Source organism: Heterodontus francisci, chromosome 1 (genome assembly GCF_036365525.1).
Source record: "Heterodontus francisci isolate sHetFra1 chromosome 1, sHetFra1.hap1, whole genome shotgun sequence".
Classification (NCBI taxonomy): domain Eukaryota; kingdom Metazoa; phylum Chordata; class Chondrichthyes; order Heterodontiformes; family Heterodontidae; genus Heterodontus; species Heterodontus francisci.
Genome location: NC_090371.1, coordinates 179,513,925 through 179,534,686, shown reverse-complemented (window position 1 = coordinate 179,534,686; position 20,762 = coordinate 179,513,925). Strand labels below are relative to the sequence as shown.

At 41.0% G+C, this 20,762-nt stretch overlaps 1 protein-coding gene and 1 long non-coding RNA gene across 5 annotated transcripts in view; one reads left to right on the top strand and one right to left on the bottom strand.

Moving 5' to 3' along the window:
- Window positions 1-393: 393 nt before the first annotated feature.
- LOC137350952 (uncharacterized) lies at window positions 394-9,056 on the bottom strand. Of its 2 annotated transcripts, none has more exons than XR_010969488.1 (3): window positions 9,016-9,056; window positions 8,407-8,516; window positions 394-1,176 (listed from the first exon to the last, which is right to left on the bottom strand). It is a non-coding gene; the product is annotated as an uncharacterized lncRNA (long non-coding RNA). The 2 variants fall into 2 exon arrangements; XR_010969487.1 differs by having other exon boundaries at window positions 8,882-9,038.
- Window positions 9,057-9,174: 118 nt separating this feature from the next.
- The window catches only part of bmp2k (BMP2 inducible kinase), a 181,983-nt gene continuing 170,395 nt past the window's right edge, over window positions 9,175-20,762 (top strand). For all 3 annotated transcript variants that reach the window (XM_068038981.1, XM_068038971.1, XM_068038968.1), the window contains exon 1: window positions 9,175-9,693. In XM_068038981.1, the coding sequence (XP_067895082.1) occupies window positions 9,540-9,693 (154 nt within the window). In that variant the 5' untranslated portion in view covers window positions 9,175-9,539. The remainder of the gene's footprint in view (window positions 9,694-20,762) is intronic.

Sequence of the window (20,762 nt, the reverse complement as noted above, 5' to 3'; positions counted from 1 at the left end):
CTAGAAGAACAAGGGCAGCAGACGCATGGGAACAGCACCACCTGCAAGTTCCCCTTCAAGTCACATACCATCCTGGCTTGGAAGTACATTGCTATTCCCTTACTGTTGCTGCATCAATTTCTTGGAAATCCCTCCCTAACAGCATTGTGGATGTGCCTACACCACATGGAGTACAGTGGTTCAAGAAGGGGATTAGCCACACCTTCTCAAGGGCAAATAGTAATGGGCAATAAATGTTGGCCTCACCAGCAACATTCACATCCCAAGAACGAATAAAACAAAATTAACTTTTCCTAAAATGTATTTACAATGTTTTAAATCATGTTATTTGTTTTCAAAAAGGGCCCATGGACAGGCCATAAACAAAAATGATCTGAGATGAATACCCCCCAAATCTGCAGTATGTCAGTCATTAATTTCATGCTCCCTCTCACCATCTTTCTGGGGCCTAGCTCAGTACTGAGGATCTTCAGCAAACATGCACCTGTCTATACTGCGCTGTAATATTCTAATTCTAATCTAATAATTCTAAATGTCTTGATGGGTACTGGGGTTGTACAGAAACGTTATCAGTCACATCTGAGGTGGAAAATCCAAAAGGAAACCTTGCAATCTATTTTCTTCCTCAAACTATTGGGGAAATTGTTATTGTCCTTGAAAAATGTGCATTTACTTGCATCATTTTTGCCAGTAATTGCATTCCATCCGTATGTTCAGGGAGCACATCCCTTACTGTTAAGAAAAGGGACAGCATTATTCACATGTGCATGAATGATGATGAATGCATTCAATGGTGCCTCGTATTCCAGGAATGTCACAGTGAAACAATTAGGAATGTTCTCCAGCTAGAACTGCATGTTGCTCAAGTTGATACATGGAGATGCATGGTAAGAGAAGGCATCGTCGAACTCTGTGTTCCAGTGTTGAGTTCCATACTTCTGATCTGATTGATACCTGGAGGATCCAGTGGCATTGGAATTCTACTGAAGCTGCCATTCAATATTGCTCTTTGAATCCAAGAGTCGACATATTTCAGAGGTTGAATTCCTTTTGAGCTGCAGCCTCCTTATACACTGTTGCTTGATGAAACAAGGTCGACAAAGCTGGCAGTACTGACAGTTCATTGGGCAGTCATGAGTCTTGAGGCCAAGGTCTCCTGTTCTTCCTGCTCCTCCTCTGAAATACCGAACAAACAGCACTGTATAGTTTGCAGTATCCACACCTATTTTCAACACTCAAACTCTCCTGTTCCCTCCAGTATCTTAATGTCAACTTTAAATGGTCAAAATTAATATGATGCTAGGAAAGAGATTCTTACTAAATATGCATGTTTTCCGAATTGCTGCTTATCAAGCAGCTAATAGGCAAAAACAATGAATCTATTTTTAATGCGCATTACAAAAAATAGAGAAACTTCAAAAGTGGATTTCTCTGATTAGTACAATATACTGCTACTCTTAATATACCCTGAGCACATACATTAGATAAAATGTACAGTGTAAATTAAATTTTACTTTTGTGGGGGGGGAAACATTTTCATTAGATGATGTACAAAAGATAAGATAAACTCAGCCTATGTGAAAACATTTTGTGTTTGAAAAAGTAATGGAAGTATAGTGCACCAAAAATTTGTGCATCAATAAAAATGATAACATTGTTTTGCCTTCCCTACATCCTGAGATAACTCACATTCAACAGGTTGCACCATTAAACTAAACACAAATAAAATTTGGAAGCAAATCAGAATATAAATTAAAACAGTTATAAGGTATAATGATTGCTAACTTAGATTCTGTTTTATAACATATGCTGGATGATAATTCATTGGTACTCTATCTGAATGATAACGCTACAATATTCCATTGGTGTTACCCTTTAGCAGGAAGTACCACAAAAACAATTGGATCAGACTAAAATAATAATAATGAAACAGAATAAATTAGTGTGCAAACAAAAATCAGATTGCATGTGAAGGCCAAATATATAGAGTGGACTGAACTTGCCCAATTTGTAGCATTCTTGCCTGTGTCAGAAGGTTGTTGGTTCAAGATCTCCTCCAGAATTTAATCACAATCTAGGCAGCAGGAGTTCCTCAGGGTAGTGTCCTAGGCCCAACTATCTTCAGCTGCTTCATCAATGACCTTTCCCTCCATCATAAGGTCAAAAGTGGGGATATTCGCTGATGATTGCGCAATGTTCAGCACCGTTCGCGAATCCTCTGATACTGAAACAGTCAGTGTCCAGATGCAGCAAGACCTGGACAACATCCAGGCTTGGGCTGATAAGTGGCAAGTAACATTTGCGCCAAACAAGTGCCAGGCAATGACCATCTCAAACAAGAGAGAATCCAACTATTTCCCCTTGATCTTCAATGGCATTACCATTGCTGAATCTCACATTATCAACATCCTGGGGGTTACCATTGACCAGACACTGAACTGGACCAGCCACATAAATACTGTGACTAACAGAATAGGTTAGAGGCTAGGAATCCTGCAGCGAGTAACTCACTTCCTGACTCCCCAATGCCTGTTCACCATCTACAAGGCGCAAGTCAGGAGCGTGTTGGAATATTCTCTACTTGCCTGGATGAGTGTAGCTCCAACAACACTCAAGAAGCTTGACACCATCCAAGACAAAGCAGCCCGCTTGACTGGCACCCCATCCACCATCTTCAACATTCGCTGCCTTCACCGTCGACACAGTGGCAGCAGTGTGCACCATCTACAAAATGCACTGCAGCAACTCACCAACGCCTCCTCAACAGCACCTTCCAAACTCTTGACCTCTACCACCTAGAAGGACAAGGGCAGCAGACCATCACCTGCAAGTTCTCCTCCAGACCACACACCATCCTGATTTGGAACTATATCACAGTTCCTTCACTGTCGCTGGGTCAAAATCCTGGAACTCCCTTTCTAACAGCACAGTGGGTGTACCTATACCCCAAGGACTGCAGTAGTTTAAGAAGGCAGCTCACCACCACCTTCTGAAGGGCAATTATGGATGGGCAATAAATGCTGACCAAGCCCACATCCCATGAATTAATGAAAAAAACTTCAGTTCGAAGATGGTGCTGGTATTTCTTAGTTCAATTTTCACAAGTGGAGTAGTTGTTCAAAAGGCATTCCCTTATTTCTCTGCTGCAGTTGGTTGCCAACTCGTCTCAGCAGGGTTCAACTATCTTAGCTGGAATTGATCTCTCTCTCTCAGCTTTGTGCTGAAATTCAAGATGGCTTTCAATGTTCTCACTATTGCTGGAGATCTCAGACAGATCTGATGTTCTGATGACTACCTCTGTTTTTCAAAAAGATTACCTTTAAAAGTAAATTTGTAAAGTTTTAGTTTAGCCCTTGTAACTTTAGGCTTTCAGTTCCTGAGGAGCTATACAATAGCTTCTGATTTCAGCCCATTTTGATAAGATGTTGGATGTTCTCACTTTATTGTAGTGATTGTAGCTGGAGACTTAGTGTCTGCTAATGCCTTGTTTTAGCTCACTTTGTGGATATTGCATATCCATGTGTGATGAGCTGTTTAATTTCAATGCAGACAGAGTTAATGAGTTTCAGTTCAAGCAAACATGCATGCGTATTGCAGTGCAGGGGAAGGTATGTGTCATGTGACTTTGTCCTCCATCTTGTTGAAGGCAAGTGTACCAGCCTTTTTAAATTGTTCCATTTTTTATAACTTTGATTTATTTTTGTATTTCCATTGCTGCACTTCCCATGAGTGTGACAACATAAATGTAAGTTTTTCCAATTTCCTTTCTTAAACTCAGTGGGGGTGAAATTCAACCTTGGCATAGACGCAGAACAGGCAGTAGTGGATTGGACAGCTTTAATATACTCCACCATTTTCCCTTCCCACTAGGTCAATGGAAAGGAAAATCAAGCAGGTTATCTGACTGTTTCCCAAACAACTGCTGCCTATTTTTCATCCCACTGACACTGAACTTCATTCCTTATGATCCCAAAGTCTCTTCTAGTTCTCTGCCACTTGGCTTCACACGGTAAAGGCAATAGAGATGCAGCACTATATAAGGAATGATAAGAACTAAAGAAAACTCACTACTTTATCTATTTTGCACATAATAAAAAATACACACCATTGAAGATAAGGATGTAATTTAATCTCAGTGGTCAGCTGACAAACATTCAGATAGAGATTACTGTATAAATCTTGTGTAGTAATGTAATCAAATTGTGAGCTAGGTGAATGAACTTTACTTTCACTCTAACATTTATTATTGAGACTTGAGCTTCAATTTTTCAAAACTCCCCCTGCCTTCTCCAAAGCTTGACCCTATACAAACTCTCACTCATTAAAAACGCCACTCCCTGCATCCTATTCCCTACTAAGTTCCATTTTAAGTCACTGCAAGCTCACTGACCTCTATGCCTCATATCCAGCAACACATTGTTTTACAATCCTTGTCCTTGTTTACAAATTGTTTCGTGACCTTGCTTTACCATATTTTTTCAATGTGCTTTTCATGTAAACCAATGCACATTCCCTTCTGTTCTAATACTGGTCACCTATGGTCACCAATGCTGGTTGAATGCATTTCTGGAGGCTTCATCACAGGAACTATTGCCTCCAACCAACCCACCCACCCAGTCCATCAGCCTTTTTCATCCATCTCAAATATTCTTATAACTAAGAAACAATAGTGTACAAAGAAAATGAAAAACATGCAATGTTTTTAATAGTCTTATCCATAACTTTTCTCCTGAGTTCACAGCAGTGTCCAGGAGATTAATCTTTAATTCCTCAACAGGACAATCCTGTAGGGTTGACAACCCTAGTTCCATCTTTCTAATATCCACAATCAGCGGCAAAGTATTCAACGATTATGGCTCTGCATTCTGAAATTATTTTGTTCAGCCTATCCATCTTGCTACTTCATTTTCACAACTTTCAAAAGCCTCCTCAAAACCAATCCCTTTGATCATACCTTTGATTATCTTCTCTAACTTTTGCTCATTCCTCCACCACTATGTGAGATTTTTGAGATGTATTGCTGTATCAAGTGATTTAGATGAGATCAAGTTGTTGAGTATATAGAACTTCCACCTTTTAGTGACTTCAAAACAGTGCAGGTGGCAGGGCAGGGATGAGATCATGGGTTGTGTTTTGAGCATTATACATAAAATTAATCAAAAACCATAAATCATTGACCAGAAACATGAACTCTGTTTCTCTCTCCACAGATGCTGCCAGACCTACTGAGTATTTCCAGCACTTTCTGTTTTTTTTTAACCATAATATACCTGTTATGCTTGGGATTTTTGAGCATTTATTTCTTCAAAAAAAGGATCTGGGAATGAATTATGTTTAAGTGCTGTGTTTGAAAACAAAGTGAATTGACAAAGATTTAAAGAAAGCCATAGGCTACATATATTGAAGCTAGAATGAGTCAGAATGTTGCCGTTCAGTGTCTATTTCAAACTGAGACAATGAGGGTCTATTTTCTAGGAAGCCAGGATGGTCCCTATTCATCTTGAGAATAGCAGTTGTTTTCTTTAAACCCACTCCCTTGAGAGAAAAGGAAAAGTAGCTTGTTTTATTAATATGTCTACTGGCAGATCACTGAATGGGGAATCAGTCACAGGGACTTCCCTCCAACTGGCTGGGAACATTGAGAAAACAAATGACTGAGGGACATAAATCTTGCTCTGAGAGGAAGTTTGGCCTGGTTAGGGGAACCCTGCTCAACTCAAGCACACAGCTGGTCAGCATCAGAAGGCTGACCAAATGTTTTTTTTTAGTATTTTATTTGCTGTGACGGAGGGTTCTGTGGTTAATTGATTCAAAGTGATATTTAATTCCATTGGTTAATCTGTACATTCACTTGTTGTCTGTAAAATAAAGCAGTCTACCAAATCATATCTGCCTTGTCCCATGGATTGTTTCTGTCCATCTTTGAAAGGATTGGAAAAGTCCACGTGAGCATGTGCAGCACAAATTGGGTCAATATTTGCTGCCAAGATAATGGTGAAGCTAATGGCGCTTGCTGTTAATTATGTGTAAATGGTACAGGAACTTCAAGTGAGGTGTAGGTGCACGATTAAATGCGAGTATTCAAAACTTTCTGTCTGAGTTGTGCTCCTCTGCTGTTAGCGTTGCACCATTGACATGCATTGAATGGCATAAAGTTGTTGCATTTGTGCGGTAGATACAAACTGAACTCACCACTTAAAATTAATGCTTATTTCAAATGTAAGAACCTTTTAACAATGGAATAAATGATAATTACTGCCAAACGCTCTATTACAAGTCTGCAGAGACATTCTTTCAAATATTATTTATTGTTGAAGATTTAAAAAAAATTAAAAAGAATTTTTCTTTTGTTCCTTTGTCTTTTTCCCAATCTCTTAATCTAACCTTTCTTTTCCTCTCTTTACTTCTCCTTCTATGCCTGATTTGACATTGAATTCACCCACTCTAATTTACACTTCTCACTCAGTCCTTCTGCTTTTTAATTCTCAGTCATTCAATCTGATTGGTTAAGGAGAAACCCTGCTGCTTGCCCTGTTCACTCAAGTCCCAGACACTCTGGCTGGGCTTTTTTGGATCCTTGGCAGGCAGCAGGACCGAGCACCACATTTTTGGGGTGGTAGACAACTAAGTGGCTGCCACCAGGCCCGCTGTGCTATTAAGGACAGTGGCCCGCCCCCAAGAGCTGCTGGCCCAATCAGAGGGCCGGCAGTCAGTGCTGCAGCTAGAGGATGAAGGCTCATTGATGTACGTGTGCCCTCACAACTAGGTAAGTGGAGTCTGAAGGTGCCAGGTCCGTAAGGCATGTCCCGTTGAGGGGGAGGGGCATTAGTGAAGCCAGGTGGCACCATTGCCTTGGGGGCAGCCATTGCTGCCCCAGGGGAGGGGGCCCTTCGAAGGGTAAAGAGTGTGCAAAAAGGGCACCCCACCCCCCCACTCCCGAAGCCCGCTGCGAGGCCGCCAGTATTTACCTGCCTGTCTCCACACGTGGCGGAGGGCCCCCCTGCCGCTGGTAAAATGCCAGCGCAGGTGGGAAGAGGCCCTTAATTGGCCACTTAAGTGGCTCAATTGGGTTCTGGGCAGGTAGGTTGGGTTGGGAAAATGACATGGCAGCGAGAAGGCATCAGGCACACAGCCTGACGCCTTCTCATGCCATTCTGCCGGCCTTTCTACCCCTGAGCCTGTCCCCAAAAGGCCCCATAAAAAATCAGCCTCTATTCCTTCTCAATGTACCATTATCAGCATGCACTTTTAACAACTGGCCAAGCAAAAAATTAAAAACAAACCGAAAATAGCAAATCTAACTAATGGCAGACGCCATTAGATACCTTGGTACAGCAAAATCTGGCCCATGGTATCCAGTTCCAATCACACACATGTCCTCCTGTTACACCCCTGAGTTAGGCTGTTGTATAATTTGACATTGGGCAGTAAGGGCACCTTCTGCAAGGCAAGGTACTTAGATCACTTATGGCATCGATAAGCACCATTGTAAACCAAAGAATATCTAAGGCAGACTCAAAACATGTTCCAATCCCCAATATGTAATGTCTCCCCCACAGTGCCCCACTTCAGGTGAAACAATGAAAAAAGATTTTGGGCCGAAATTAACATGGCAGCAGACGTAAACAATGGCGGTCCGCCCACGTGGGCCGCATATCATGGAGTCACTGCGATATTAAACGTGGTGGCTCATTTAACTGGCACCCCCCCCCCCCCAGGTGACATGGAGCGGGTGGGCGGAACGTCCCTAGCAATGGCGTTAGCTGGCTTTGTGCAGGCACTAATGCCATTTTAAAAGGGTTTTGAGCCCGAACTTTCAATTTAAATATTTAAAGATAAGCCCCTCTCTCATCCCCCCAATATCCATAACATTCTTTATTTGCCCTCTTCCCCAGAAACACTTCGCCTGCCCACCTGACCTTGCCCCCCCAAAGTTTATAAACTTTGCACTGTAACCCTTCCAGTGAGATGAGCTTGACCCTGCTCCCCACCCCTGCACTGAAAAACTTACCTGCTCCCCCCTCCCCACCAGTGTTCCGTCTTGGATGCCCGGATGGGGATCTGAAAGCACGTGAGTTCCAGCCACTGGCACCAATATTGTACCAGGACAGACGGCGGGATTGTTCATGTAAATTAATTAACATATTTAAATTTGGCTCCCGTCGCCAATAGGCGGCAGGGGGAGGGGCTGCCACGAGGCCTCGTTACCACCGGCAATATTGGGCCAGGCCTTCTCGGCGTCAAGGCCCGTGGTGGGCCTCTGCCAGAGGCATTTTCCAGCAACCCCCCACCACAACTGTCGTGTCGGGCAATCTGTAAAATTTAGCCCTTTATTTCAAAAGTAGGCCTGTTTGGCATCTGATTTATCCTTTAGAAATACCCAGACAGGCTACTTAAAAACCATACCATCAGCCCAAAACTGAAAACATGGACAACCTCACTCCATCTTCCCCAGTGAGGTCTGTGTTTTCCATCAGATTTCTGGAATGTAGGGATGTTATTCATATAGCACTGTCCTGTTACAAATAGAAAAACAAAAATGTCACGGCAGAATTTGGAAAACAGCAACTGTATCTCTGATAGATATGTATCTGAATGTATGTTCTTATGCCTAACACATTGTGACAACTAGATATTCCCTCCCCAAAGTAAGCGTGCATGACATTTAAAATAAATTTGATTTGCATCAGAACTTCACATTTTTCAGCCACTGGAATGCACTACTTCAAAGTTATCATGGGATTTAAAATAACATTTCAGTTCAGTGCTGTATCTCTAAAACTAAAACTCTTATAAATCATGGCAGATTTAAGTTACAGCTTAAAAGAAGTTATTAAAAAGTTATGCTGGGCGATGAATGTCTAGCGTAATAAACGCCCACCATGTTTCCAAACCCATTACTTCGTGTGCTTAAGGAGCCTTTAACGATTTATTTGTTTGGTTCGAATTAACTTTTGTTTCCGTTTCACAAAACTTGCACTTTCAGACTGTTACGTTTAACCCCTGCAAACACACCCAGCCTTCAGCACCATCCTGCTCTTCCGCGTCACGACCAGCTTGACAGCGGAAAAAGCGCGTTTGACCAATCAGCGCGAAGGATGTTTGCAGCGGGGGAGGAGCGACAGCATTCTGACCAATGGGTGTGGAGTGTTGGTGGGCGATCGGCCGGTTGGGTTGATAGTGGGGTCAGAGTATGCTGGGTAAATAGAAGAACACACGGGGCGAAGCCCTCCCTTCTTGGCAGGGCTGTTTTGCTCGCTCGGCTTATTTTGGTGTGACGTTTAACAGGATGGAATTTGGAAGCGGAATTTAGAATCATTTGAACTGCCCGGTGGAACGGCATGCCGTTAGGGTGTGAGTTACTGTGAGGGAGGAGGGCGCTTGGAGACAGCGTCTTCGCCGCTGCTGCGTAGCTCTCTCAGCCGCTGGGCAATTGGCGTCGCGGCCGATTTCAGTCGGACACTCTGATTGGAAGCGGGAAGTTACAGGCTGCTGTTGCGGTCCGCTCCGGTTGGAAGTTGCTTTTACGCTTTTGAACCATGAAGAAATTCTCCCGCATCTCGAAGCCCGAGGGAGCGGGTTATGTCGGTGCTGGGGGCGGCGGCGGTTCGACGGGAAGTGCCAGTAACTACCTGGGCAGAGTGTTTAGCGTGGGCCGTTACCAGGTTACGGTGGAGGAGCTCATCGCCGAAGGTGTGTTGGAGGCGGGGGTTGGGCAGTGTGGTAGCGATGGGGGGTTGGGAGGGGGTTATCACACTTGGTGTTGCTGATGGAGGGGAATCTACCACCAGTCCAGTCCAGTCCAACATCTGACATTTCACACCACAGACTGGACCCTGGAAGTTTTCCTCTCCAGTTTTTACTCCATTCCATTTTTTCAAGATTATTCGTTTACAAAATCTGCTTTTTAAAGGTCAGGCAGATTTTTGTAAAAGCAAGTTTGGGATATGGTGGTGCTGTCATGTGCGAACTGTAGATACTTTATAATGACACTTCACTTAGCTTTTATACCCGTTTGCCCCATGCTCTATGTGGAATTTTATTTTAATGTTGTCTTCTTTTGATCCCTTAGCCAGCGGTGTGTTTTAATGTAAGTGTGACAAATTTCAGTTTTCTTTCTGCTCTCTGCAGTCCTGCACGTGCAAATCAAACTTACCAAGTACATCTAAAGAATGTGTGTAGCATGTCAGTCACTGTACCTTCTCTGTGCAATAGCATAAGGGTACATTTTGCCTGACGATATGTCTGTCTTTCTGTATAGTATATTGGGTCTGAAGCCTGTTAAATTTGCTTGCATTACAGGGGAAGAGTACATTTGTTTTTTCTCTCTTGGAGCAAGTGGTGATTAGGTGCAATAAATTATCTGAGCAGTAGATGTTGACATGGAGTGTTTCTGTTAGCACTATTCTGGCAAGGATATATACTTGCAAGAAATATCTTTTTCATTTGTGTGCAAAACTAATTTGCTACAGTATTTCACAACTCCTTTTGCACAGTACATACAGTGACAACTGGACTATATAAGTAACATTGTATCTAAGTCAAAGCAAAGTGCAAGAAAGCTTATTTATTTGATCACAAATTGCACAATACCTAGTTTCTGTGAATATTAATTAGGAAATTTATTGTACAAAAACTTGGTACCGTGTAATATCATGAACTAAACAGCTTTTCTGTGCTACACAAAATTGTATTTTAAATTAAACTGATTTCTGAGCAGTCCCTTAGCATGGTGCAGTGATTAGCTCTACAGTTAATAGCCAGGTTACAGTACAACATTGCTGTATTATATGTTCCAGAGCTTCCAACCTCATTCTCTCCAGAACAAGGTTTGCCGAATAACATATTGGTAATATTGTTAACCTTTGTCTTTACTGTAATTTAACTGCTCCTGAAACCCTCATTTTTCCTTTTTTATTGCCAGATTTGGTTATACCAATGCTCGCCAGACCAGCCTTCCATCATCCACCTTCCATAATTTGCAGCTGATCTAATAAAAAACCTGCAGTGCATCCAAACCCTGCTGCCTGTATCTTAGCCCACACCCAGTCACACTCACCCATCACACCTGCACTTGCTAGTGTACATTGTCTCCATTTCGCCCAACAGATCAAATTAAAGTCCCAACCATGTGTTTAAATTCTTCTTTTGTGTCAGTGTCTTCAGCTGCTTAGGTCCATATTTTGGAATTCCCCCTGTTCCTTTTAAGGCTCATCTTTTTGACCAAGTTTTTAGTTACCTTACTCATCTTTCCTTTGTTGGCTTGTCATTTTTCCTTGTGTTTCTGTGAGGTGCATTGGGATGTTTTCGATGTTCAAGATGCTATATAAATGCAAAGTATTAATGTTATAATGTAGTGATGTGATCTAAGCGTTTCGGATAAATTTCTTTTTTGTAATGTTAACTATTATTTCAAAATGTTCCATTTAATGTTTAGAAACTTTACACTCCCTTTGACTAATGCAGAGCTTTACCACAAGATTAGCAGTTGATGCTGTTGTGAGGTATAAAAGTTGAGTTTTTTTGTGAAAAGGGAAGTGAAAAAAATCCCCCTTTTTTTTGCTTCATGAGCTTCGCCTTTACATCTTGTGACTGCCCAATTTGTCAGCTACATTGACTTCCTGTTTAGTTTCTGTGCATTGGATGTGTTTTTTTGGTTTTGGTTTTGTCCTTTCTACTTGGCAGCTTTCTATTATTCAGTAGTCATAACTCTGAGCAGCCTTCCCATTTTTCTATTTTCTCCCTGATTACATCCCAGTAAAATATTAAATGCAATCACATTGCATCAAAAAAATTCTGGGTAAGACTGAGAAAAGTTTTATATACTTTGTTGTAAATGTTATGAAAACTGAACTGAGTGAATTGTCAATTGTATGTTGCTGGGAATAAAAGAGCAGAGAGAACTTGGTTAAACCTGTAATTTATTTCCAGCATACTGCTGCAGTGATAGCTGGACCTTCACAAGAATTTAACTTTTAAGAAAGGAGAAAGCACTTTTTACACAGAACCTTATGTTCTCAGAATGACCTGAGGACATTTCTTGCTATATAAAAAAAAAAATGAAATAGATTTAAATGTGCTCAGTGTCATTAAATAGATATGGTTAGCCAATTTGTGCATAAGGTAGCACAAATGGAAATGAGTGATCGGAAATGGTTCACTAATGTCCTTCAGGGAAGGAAATCTACTGGCCTTATCTGGTCTGGCCTACATGTGACTCCAGACCTACAGCAATGTGGTTAACTTTTAACTGCCCTCTGAAATGGCTGAGCAAGCCACTCGATTGTCAAGGGCAATTAGGGATGGGCAACAAATGCTGGCCTTTCCAGCGCCACCCACATCCCAGGAAAGAATTAAAACAACTGTCCCGATGGTGGTTCTGGGACAGCAGCAGAACTCCTTGCTACTCTTCGAGATATTGCTTTGGGATTGTTTACATTCATATAAACAGAAAGTTATATATCAGTGACAAACAGATCCAAATTTACATTTCAAGAGCCTGTGACCTGTTCCGTGTCCCCTGTACTTAGTTATTTGAGTTTGACTTTCTCCTTGGTTCACTTTACGTTCCTTGGATAATAAGACAAACCACCCGCTGCTCACCCCCCCCACTTTTCTGCAACCCCCCCCCCCCCCACTTTTCTGCAACCCCCCCCCTTTCAGATACAGGTATGGATATGCAATTGGCTGTGTGACAGGAAACAGAGCAGTGGTTAGTGGATGTTTTTCAGGCTAGAGGAAGGTTTGTAGTGGAGTTCCCCAGAGGTCAGTGTTGGGACCCTTGTTCTTCCTGATGTATATTAATTACCTAGACCTTGGTGTACAGGGCTCAATTTCAAAATTTGCGGGTGATACGAAACTTGGAAGCGTTGTGAACTGTGAGGTGGAAAGCGTAGAACTTCAAAAGGATATAGCCAAGTTGGTGGAATGGGCAGACAGGTGGCTGATGAGGTTCAATGTGGAGAAATGTGAAGTGATTCATTTTGGTAGGAAGAACATGGAGAGACAATATAAAATAAAGGGGGTACAATTCTAAAGGGGATGCAAGAGCAGAGGGACCTGGATGTATATGTGCATAAGTCATTGAAGGTGACAGGACAGTTTGAGAGAGCAGTTAATAAAGCATACAGTATCCTGGGCTTTATTAATATGGGCATAGAGTGCAAGAGCAAGGAGGTTTTGCTGAACTTGTATAAGACACTAGTTCAGGTTCAGCTGGAGTATTGTGTCCAATTCTGGGCACTGCACTTTCGGAAAGATGTGAAAGCATTGGAGAGAGTACAGAAAATATGAGAATGTTCCAGGGATGAGGAACTTCAAGTGTGAAGATAGATTGGAAATGTTGAGACTGTTTTCTTTGGAGAAAAGAAGGCTAATAGGAGATTTGATAGAGGTATTCAAAGTCCTGAAGGGTCTGGACAGTGTAGATAGGGAGAAACTGTTGCCACTTGTGAAAGGATCGAGAACAAGAGGGTGCAGATTTAAAGTAATTGACAAAAGTGACGAGGAAATTTTTTTTTCACGTAGCATTAAGGTCTGGAATTCACTGCCTGAAGTGTGATGCAAGCAGGTTCATTTGAGGCATTCAGAAGGAAATTAGACTGTTATCTGAAAAGGAAGAATGTGCAGGGTTATGGAGAGAAGGCAGGGGAATGACATTAGGTGAATTGCTCTTTTGGGGAGCTGGTATAGACATGATGGGCTGAATAACCTCCTTCTGTGCTGTAACAATTCTGTGATATCCTGCATGCCAGGGTGGCATGCAGATCATTTCACTGGAGTTTGCCATTGGGCTGTGGCCAGTTAGATTGCGATTGAAACAGCTAAGTAAATTGTATTATTTGTATTTTTCGTATCCTTGTAAATGGAAAGGTGCATTCCACTTAAAACTTGTCCATAACGTTGATTTATGATCAATTTGAAATGTTAATTGGAATCATGGGCATGAAGCCACATCTTCCTATTTTTTAAACTCCTGATACTATCCAACACTGCTTGTGGCACTAGCCCAGGTATTATATGATTTTCTTCTCGAAATGGCTGAGGATATTGGGAGCTGCCATAAGAGGCCAAAAACACTCCTCAGTTTCTGAAGTCTATTCTGATAGTATCCCTTGTCAATCACCGTCAACCATTCTGTCCTCCTCCACCATCTTTCCTCAGTGGGTCACCTCTATAGCTTGATTCTTTGTGCATTTTGATTTTAATTTCCTGAATATCCTAATGTAGTTAGCACATCTCCTACAATGGCTTCTCCTTTCCCTGAACAGCTGTCTTGAGAGCGCTCCATATTCTATCCTTGATCTGTGACTCCTTTCTTTTCCTTATCTGTATGCTCCCCCCCTCAGTAATATTAACTATAGATATAGGGTCAGCTTCATATATATGCATGTTGAAGATGCCAAGCTCTATCCACTTCTTTGCCACCATTCTTGACTTCAAGCCTAATGCATGATCCAATTCCTTGCCTATGGGCGATTGTCATTTTAAAAAAAAAAATTTAATTGCTTTTTCTTTACTAAAAGGATTTGAAATTGAGTTATAGTTAAGTTGTATTATTTTTGCATTGAAGGTTAATTTGACATGAAAGCTACAGAACTGAGAAAAGCTTGTGGTTTAATGAAGCAAGTGTTGAACAGATCTGCACAGATTAGAGGTGTTAAGCAGTTTGTTATCTTAGACAACAAATATTTACCCCTTTTTGAGTGATGAATGTTCTTTTCATGTGGGCATAATATAAAGTGTTTGTGCATTTTGGGAAACAGAGTCATTGATTAGGTCGACAGGTCTGTTGGTGCAACCTTGTATGGGAAACATGAGAGACACTAACCCTTTGCATCCTGGAGTCAGAATTAAGAATAGGGGGAGAAATCATGTTTTTGGAGCAGATTTCAAAGTAAGAGACTGAGAGTAGGTCTGTTTCTGGAGCTGGTAGCTGAAACTTAGGAGGACAATGTTTGCAAATTAGATCTTTCCTTGAAAGAGAGGTAATAACAAAAACAATTAAATTGCTCATGAAAGGGAAGAACACAGGTCTTATTTTTTCTCTAGTTTGGGAAGTGGAGTAAGTGGAGTTTGCGTTGACTGTTATCCTGTACTTTGACACTGCCTATAAATAAAAACAGTTTTCTAATTTGTAGCATGTCTTGGCTGCCTAAGCAGTTCTCACTCTGCCATGGGAAAGTGTGGAGAGGTGTCCTTGGCAGGTGCCGCAGGAATCAGTGCTGGGGCCTCAGCTATTTACACTCTAAATTAATGACTTGGATGAAGAGACAGGGAGCAATGTATCTAAGTTTGCTGATGATACAAAGCTCGGTGGAAAGGTAAGCTGCGGGGAGGATGTAGAGAGGCTGCACAGAGATATAGACAGGTTAAGTGAGTGGGCAACAAGATGGCAAATGGAGTATAATGTAGGGAAGTGTGAAGTTGTTCACTTTGGTTGTAAAAATAGAAAAGCAGAATGTTTGTTTTTATAAGGTGTGAAACTGGTAAGTGTTGAAGTTCAGAGAGACACGGGGGTACTCGTACAAGGAACGCACAAAGTTAACATGCAGGTGCAGCAGGCTATTGGGAAGGCAAATGGCATGTTGGCCTTTATTGCAAGGGGATTGGAGTACAGGAATAAAGAAGTCTTACTAAAAATTGTACAGGGCTTTGGTGAGATCGCACTTGTATGCAGTTTTGGTCTCTACATTTAAGAAAGGATATATTTGCACTGGAGGCGGTGCAGTGAAGATTTACTAAATTGGTCCCTGGGATGAGGGGTTGTTCTATGATGAGAGGCTGAGTAAGTTGGGCTTATATTCTTTGGAGTTTAGAAGAATGAGAGGCGATCTCATTGAGACATAAAAGATTCTGAAAGGTCTTGATAGGGTAGAAGTTGAGAGATTGTTTCCGCTGGTCGGGGAATCTAGAATGCAGGGCACAGTCTCAGGATAAGGGGCCGATCGTTCAGGACCGAGATGAGGAGAAATTACTGCACTCAAAGGGTTGTGAATCTATGGAATTCTCTGCCCCAGAGGTTTGTGGATGCTCCATCGTCGAATACATTTAAGGCTGGGATAGGTAGGTTTTTGGTCTCGCAGGGAATCAAGGGATATGGGGAGCAGGCAGGAAAGTGGAATTGAGGCCCAAGATCAGCCATGATCGTATGGAATGGCAGAGCAGGCTCGATGGGCCATATGTTCTACCTCTGCTCCTATTTCTTGTGTTCTTATGGATAGAGGGGGCTGGGGGAAGAGAAGAAGAAATGTGAGAAAAGCACAATATCAAATTCAAATTACAAAGGGGTCCTATTGTTACATCCCTGGGTTATGTTGCTTAATTTAACTTTGATACATTCAGCTGTGTGCCTGTATTAAGTTGCTCAGTCCTCTTAGTGACTAGCACCATTATACCTGAGAATATCTAAGGCGGACAGGAAACTTTCAACAGTGCACCAGAACTTTCTCCAACTCAACATTGGTCAGGACAAAGTCACTCAATTTAATTCCCAACAAAACTCTGAGCCACTGTGCCTGTTTCTATCCCTTTCCTCAGCTGCAGATCCAGATTGACCCAGAGATGCGCAACCTCATCCCTTTTTGACTCTGACACAAGTTTCAAACTGCAAATTCTGTTCATTACCAAGGCTTCCAATGTCTGCCTCTGTCCTTTGTGCACTTCCACTTCCATCAAAACCTTAATCCACTCCTTCATTAACCCAGGTTTAACGTTTCCAGTGGTCTTGCTGGCCTCTCGAGCTCAACACCCCACATCAACTCTAACTCATCCAAAGCTCCTTTGCTTACATTCCATCAAGGTTTAAATCTCTCCTGCTTATCAGACCTACCATCGCTGACCTCATCTGTTTCCATTTTTTTCTTTGCATTCAAAATTCTCAACCTTGTTTAAAAATCTGGAGTGAATAGTGACATCATGCAGCTTTTCTGGTTTCTTGGACTTTATATGTCATTTCCTCAAAGTTCAAACTTGCTGAAGCTCACTCAGTGCATTGCTAGGGTCTTTGAGCTTCTCTGTAAGAATCTGTTACTAACTTGAAAAATAGCTGTTTTTGTGAGTTTGCTTGCTGCTCATGGTTCAATTGATAGTCGGATTGCTTGCTTCACTTGCACACTGCCATTGATTGGATCAAATTGCATATTCTAGGCAGAATGCTGGGTTAATGGTGTCCACATACACCTCCCTTTCTTGTCAGTATAGTTTTCCAGTAGGCAAAACTTAGTGGTCAGCAAATGCAACCTGTTAAATATCATATGTGGTGCCAAAATCTTAAATGATATTGCACCTGCAGGTGGCACAATGAATGCCATGTCATGTGACTAATTGATTACAGTGGAGCTCCACCTGCTGTTGTGAGACAGCCCCACTCTACTGTAATGACCATGACCAGTTCTTGGAACTATAATAATTGTTTGGTAACCTGCTGGACAAAGTTTATTTAACTTCACATGGTGGTGCTTTGTCACCTGTGATGATTGACATTTAAGACTAAACTGCTGTCATTTAGTTTTGTTAATTTTATTTTTGTTACTAGTTGTAATATTTACTAGGAGTTTGTTGAGGAGTAACATTGTGTTCCTGGAATAGTCCACATCTGAATATTACTAAATCTTTTTGATTGCTATAGGAAGTCTCACAACTTGATCTTGTAACTCCACTAACCAATTGCATATTCAAAATATTATCAGGGAATGACTTGAGTGTAAATAATGTAAATCTGAGTTCTTTTTGCCTTCAGTCTGGTTCAGTAAATATACCGAGTCGGATGTGTAGGTAAAATCAATTACTTTATTTGCGCATTTAGCCGGCTGACTTACTCTAATGCAACGACACTGACTCCACCCCAGAGTCTGTCGGGTCCACCAGAGTAAGTGAAGTTTGTGATACAGGTACTACTGTTTATACATTAAGATTCATGCTACACCTCCTTGTTTAACCAATCAGTGCGGTACAATTCGACTTCACCCACGTGGTGATATGCAGTGCGTCTGTTACTGAGGTTACAATACACTCCATTCTCAATACATACTTGTTACTAATAAAATATTGTTTTGCACCAGCAAGATAAAACAAAGTGGACAAGCAAGCTAATTAGTAAGAGCATAGGAATCATCAATAAACATTCTGGTCTCACTCCCTACATTGATCATGAGTTCTGTTTCTATCTTGTGACAAGTAATTGCGGCGCATCCTGCTATCTCTATTAGGTGTACATTCCTGAGTGTTTCGTGCAGTCTGCAGCTACAAGTAGTGGCAGCTCACGAAGATAAGAGGGGCCTAGCACTCCTTATCACTCACACAGGGATGGACATCATTTGATTCACAGGAGTCCATTTGTTCCAAACCACAGGGAGTCACACAATCAGGCCATAAAGAACAGACGTCCTTGCAATTACCAGTGTCGGCTAGTCTTTACAGTCTCACACGCTCTGCCTTTACTTTTAACTATTTCATTGTGGTTTCTGCCACTTAAAATCAAAGCTCAGCAAAGCTACTATTCCTAACTTGGCTATATTTCCCATTAAGCATAGTGCCATGCCTTTCTGCTCACTTCCACAATATCAATAAACTTTTTAGTAAGTACTCATGTTGGATTACTTCTTGCTAATGTTTAATCACTTATTTTTGTATGTTTTATATCATATATTACAATGATCACACACAGTTGTATTCAATATGGTATGGAAGGAAGCGCTCTGACTTTCAATTTGGGCGTAATAATTAAATCAAGAATTGTATATGGAATTATGCTTGATTCACTGAAAAACTGCCCTAATAGTATTTTTTGCAGTAAATTACATTGTTTCAGATTCATTTTATTTGTAGTCTTTATCGATTTAATGTCATGAGTGGTTTCAGAAGTAGAGTGGACTGGCAGATCATTTTGCAATCATTCGTTATGATAGGTTTTCAAAATATAATTTGTTTTGGCACTGTCTGAAAAATCTTCAGACTTCTGTCAGCTTTGATAGATGTGATTCTTATTGCCAGAATTGAAATACCAGCACTTGTGATATTGTTCCATTTTTTCTGAAGAATGCAGGATCATGAATTACAATTTTCCACTAGTTTTCCTTTTGACTGGTTTGTTAAATTGTCCTTATTCTCAAGTCTGGAAATAGTCAAAAACCCTCGGGGAGTCGTCTTGCTTTTTGAACAGAAGGAGATTCCCAAATTCGGTTTTGATTTTCTTAGGGTTGTAATTAAGATTTTAAATTTTTATACTTTGCTGTATCTTGGAGGATATTCATTAATTATAATTTTAATAAGTGATCTTGCAGGAGGGAGAAATTGATTTTACTGTTATGACCAGGTGAGAAAGGTGTTGAGGGGTCCCTTTCAGCCTTCACTTGGTCTTACTGTAATAGGGTTTTATTTATAAACAGTGTTTTGAGTTTCTCCTTTGGTGAATCCTTGTTCACCGCTTTTCAATTACAAGGCAAAGAAATGAGCACAAACAGGCTTTCTTAGGTTTAAAGAAGAAAAGTGAAATTTATTAAACTTAAACCTCTAATTCGGTTAATGTCTACTGATATACACCACGTCCACGCTAGCATGCATAGGCGATACGCACGTGCAAATAGGGACAGAAAAGAGCAGAAGAGAAAATAAAGTGGCAAAGTTTGAGGCAATATCTGAAGAGTTGTTATGGTTCTTTGAGCTCACTGTAGAGTCCTTGCTTTTCTTTGGGACCCAGTATTCTTCTTAAACCTTGTTCAAGGTTTTCAAGACTTTTCTCTCTTGGGGTTCATGTGTCTTCAATGGATTCCGAAGCTGGTGAGAAAGAGATGATTACAGGAGAGATATGTTCTCAATCCAGGGGCCAGGAGCTTTCTGTCTTCAAACACTGCTTCTCTGATTTGAAACTCTCAGTTCAAAACTCTGCAATAGCCAGTTAGTCATGTGACTAAACTGGTCTGACCATGTCTGTTCTGTGTATTGGGATCAGGAACTGGTTCATTTCTTCCAACACTGTATGCAAAAATATCTTTCCGGCTAGGGGCCTGGCAATTCCTTTTAACAGGCCCTCTTTTTGCCAGCAACAATTTGAAGTTTAATGTCCATGTGGTGAAATTAATGTGCCTCATTCTTGGCAGGTGGGGGCCTGCATGACATAGTGTTTTCAATATATTCACAATTTTTGGAAGAGATAACCCTGTCAGAAGATGGATTTCAACTTTTTGCATAAAAATAATGTTAAATTCAGTTCTTCTGAGTTGGAATTCAGCTTGCGGAATTTTTTGCAGAGGAAGTTTTTAAACAAGTGTCCATTTTGAATGTAGGAAAGTGCAATACTCAACATTTTTTTCTGTCTATGGTTCTGCAGCTTGTGTATCTTCATGGTTGACACTCAGTTATTGCATGCAGGAAGTTTTGTAAGAAATGAACGGTTCTGTAGCCTCACAAGCAGTTCACTTGATCTTTGGAATGTGTTGCACAAGCATTCCAGTTTATTATTTCAAGTATGTGAAAATTTACATCACACATTCAGTACTACAAATGAGCTGTAAGCAGGCGTGTTGAGCTCTGTACATATAGAAATTCTACTCCAAATAAATATATCTGTACATTTGAAGTGGATTGAAAGATCTGCAATATGATTCCTGTTCCTTTGTTCTATAAGTCGTCCCTAGATCATTGCAATGAGAATCTAGAGTAGTGTCAAGCTAAGGTCTTGAATATTCTAATTAATTATACTGTTTCATATTTTATATCAGATGGTATGGTTTTCACCAATAATTTGATTCTGTAAAATGTCA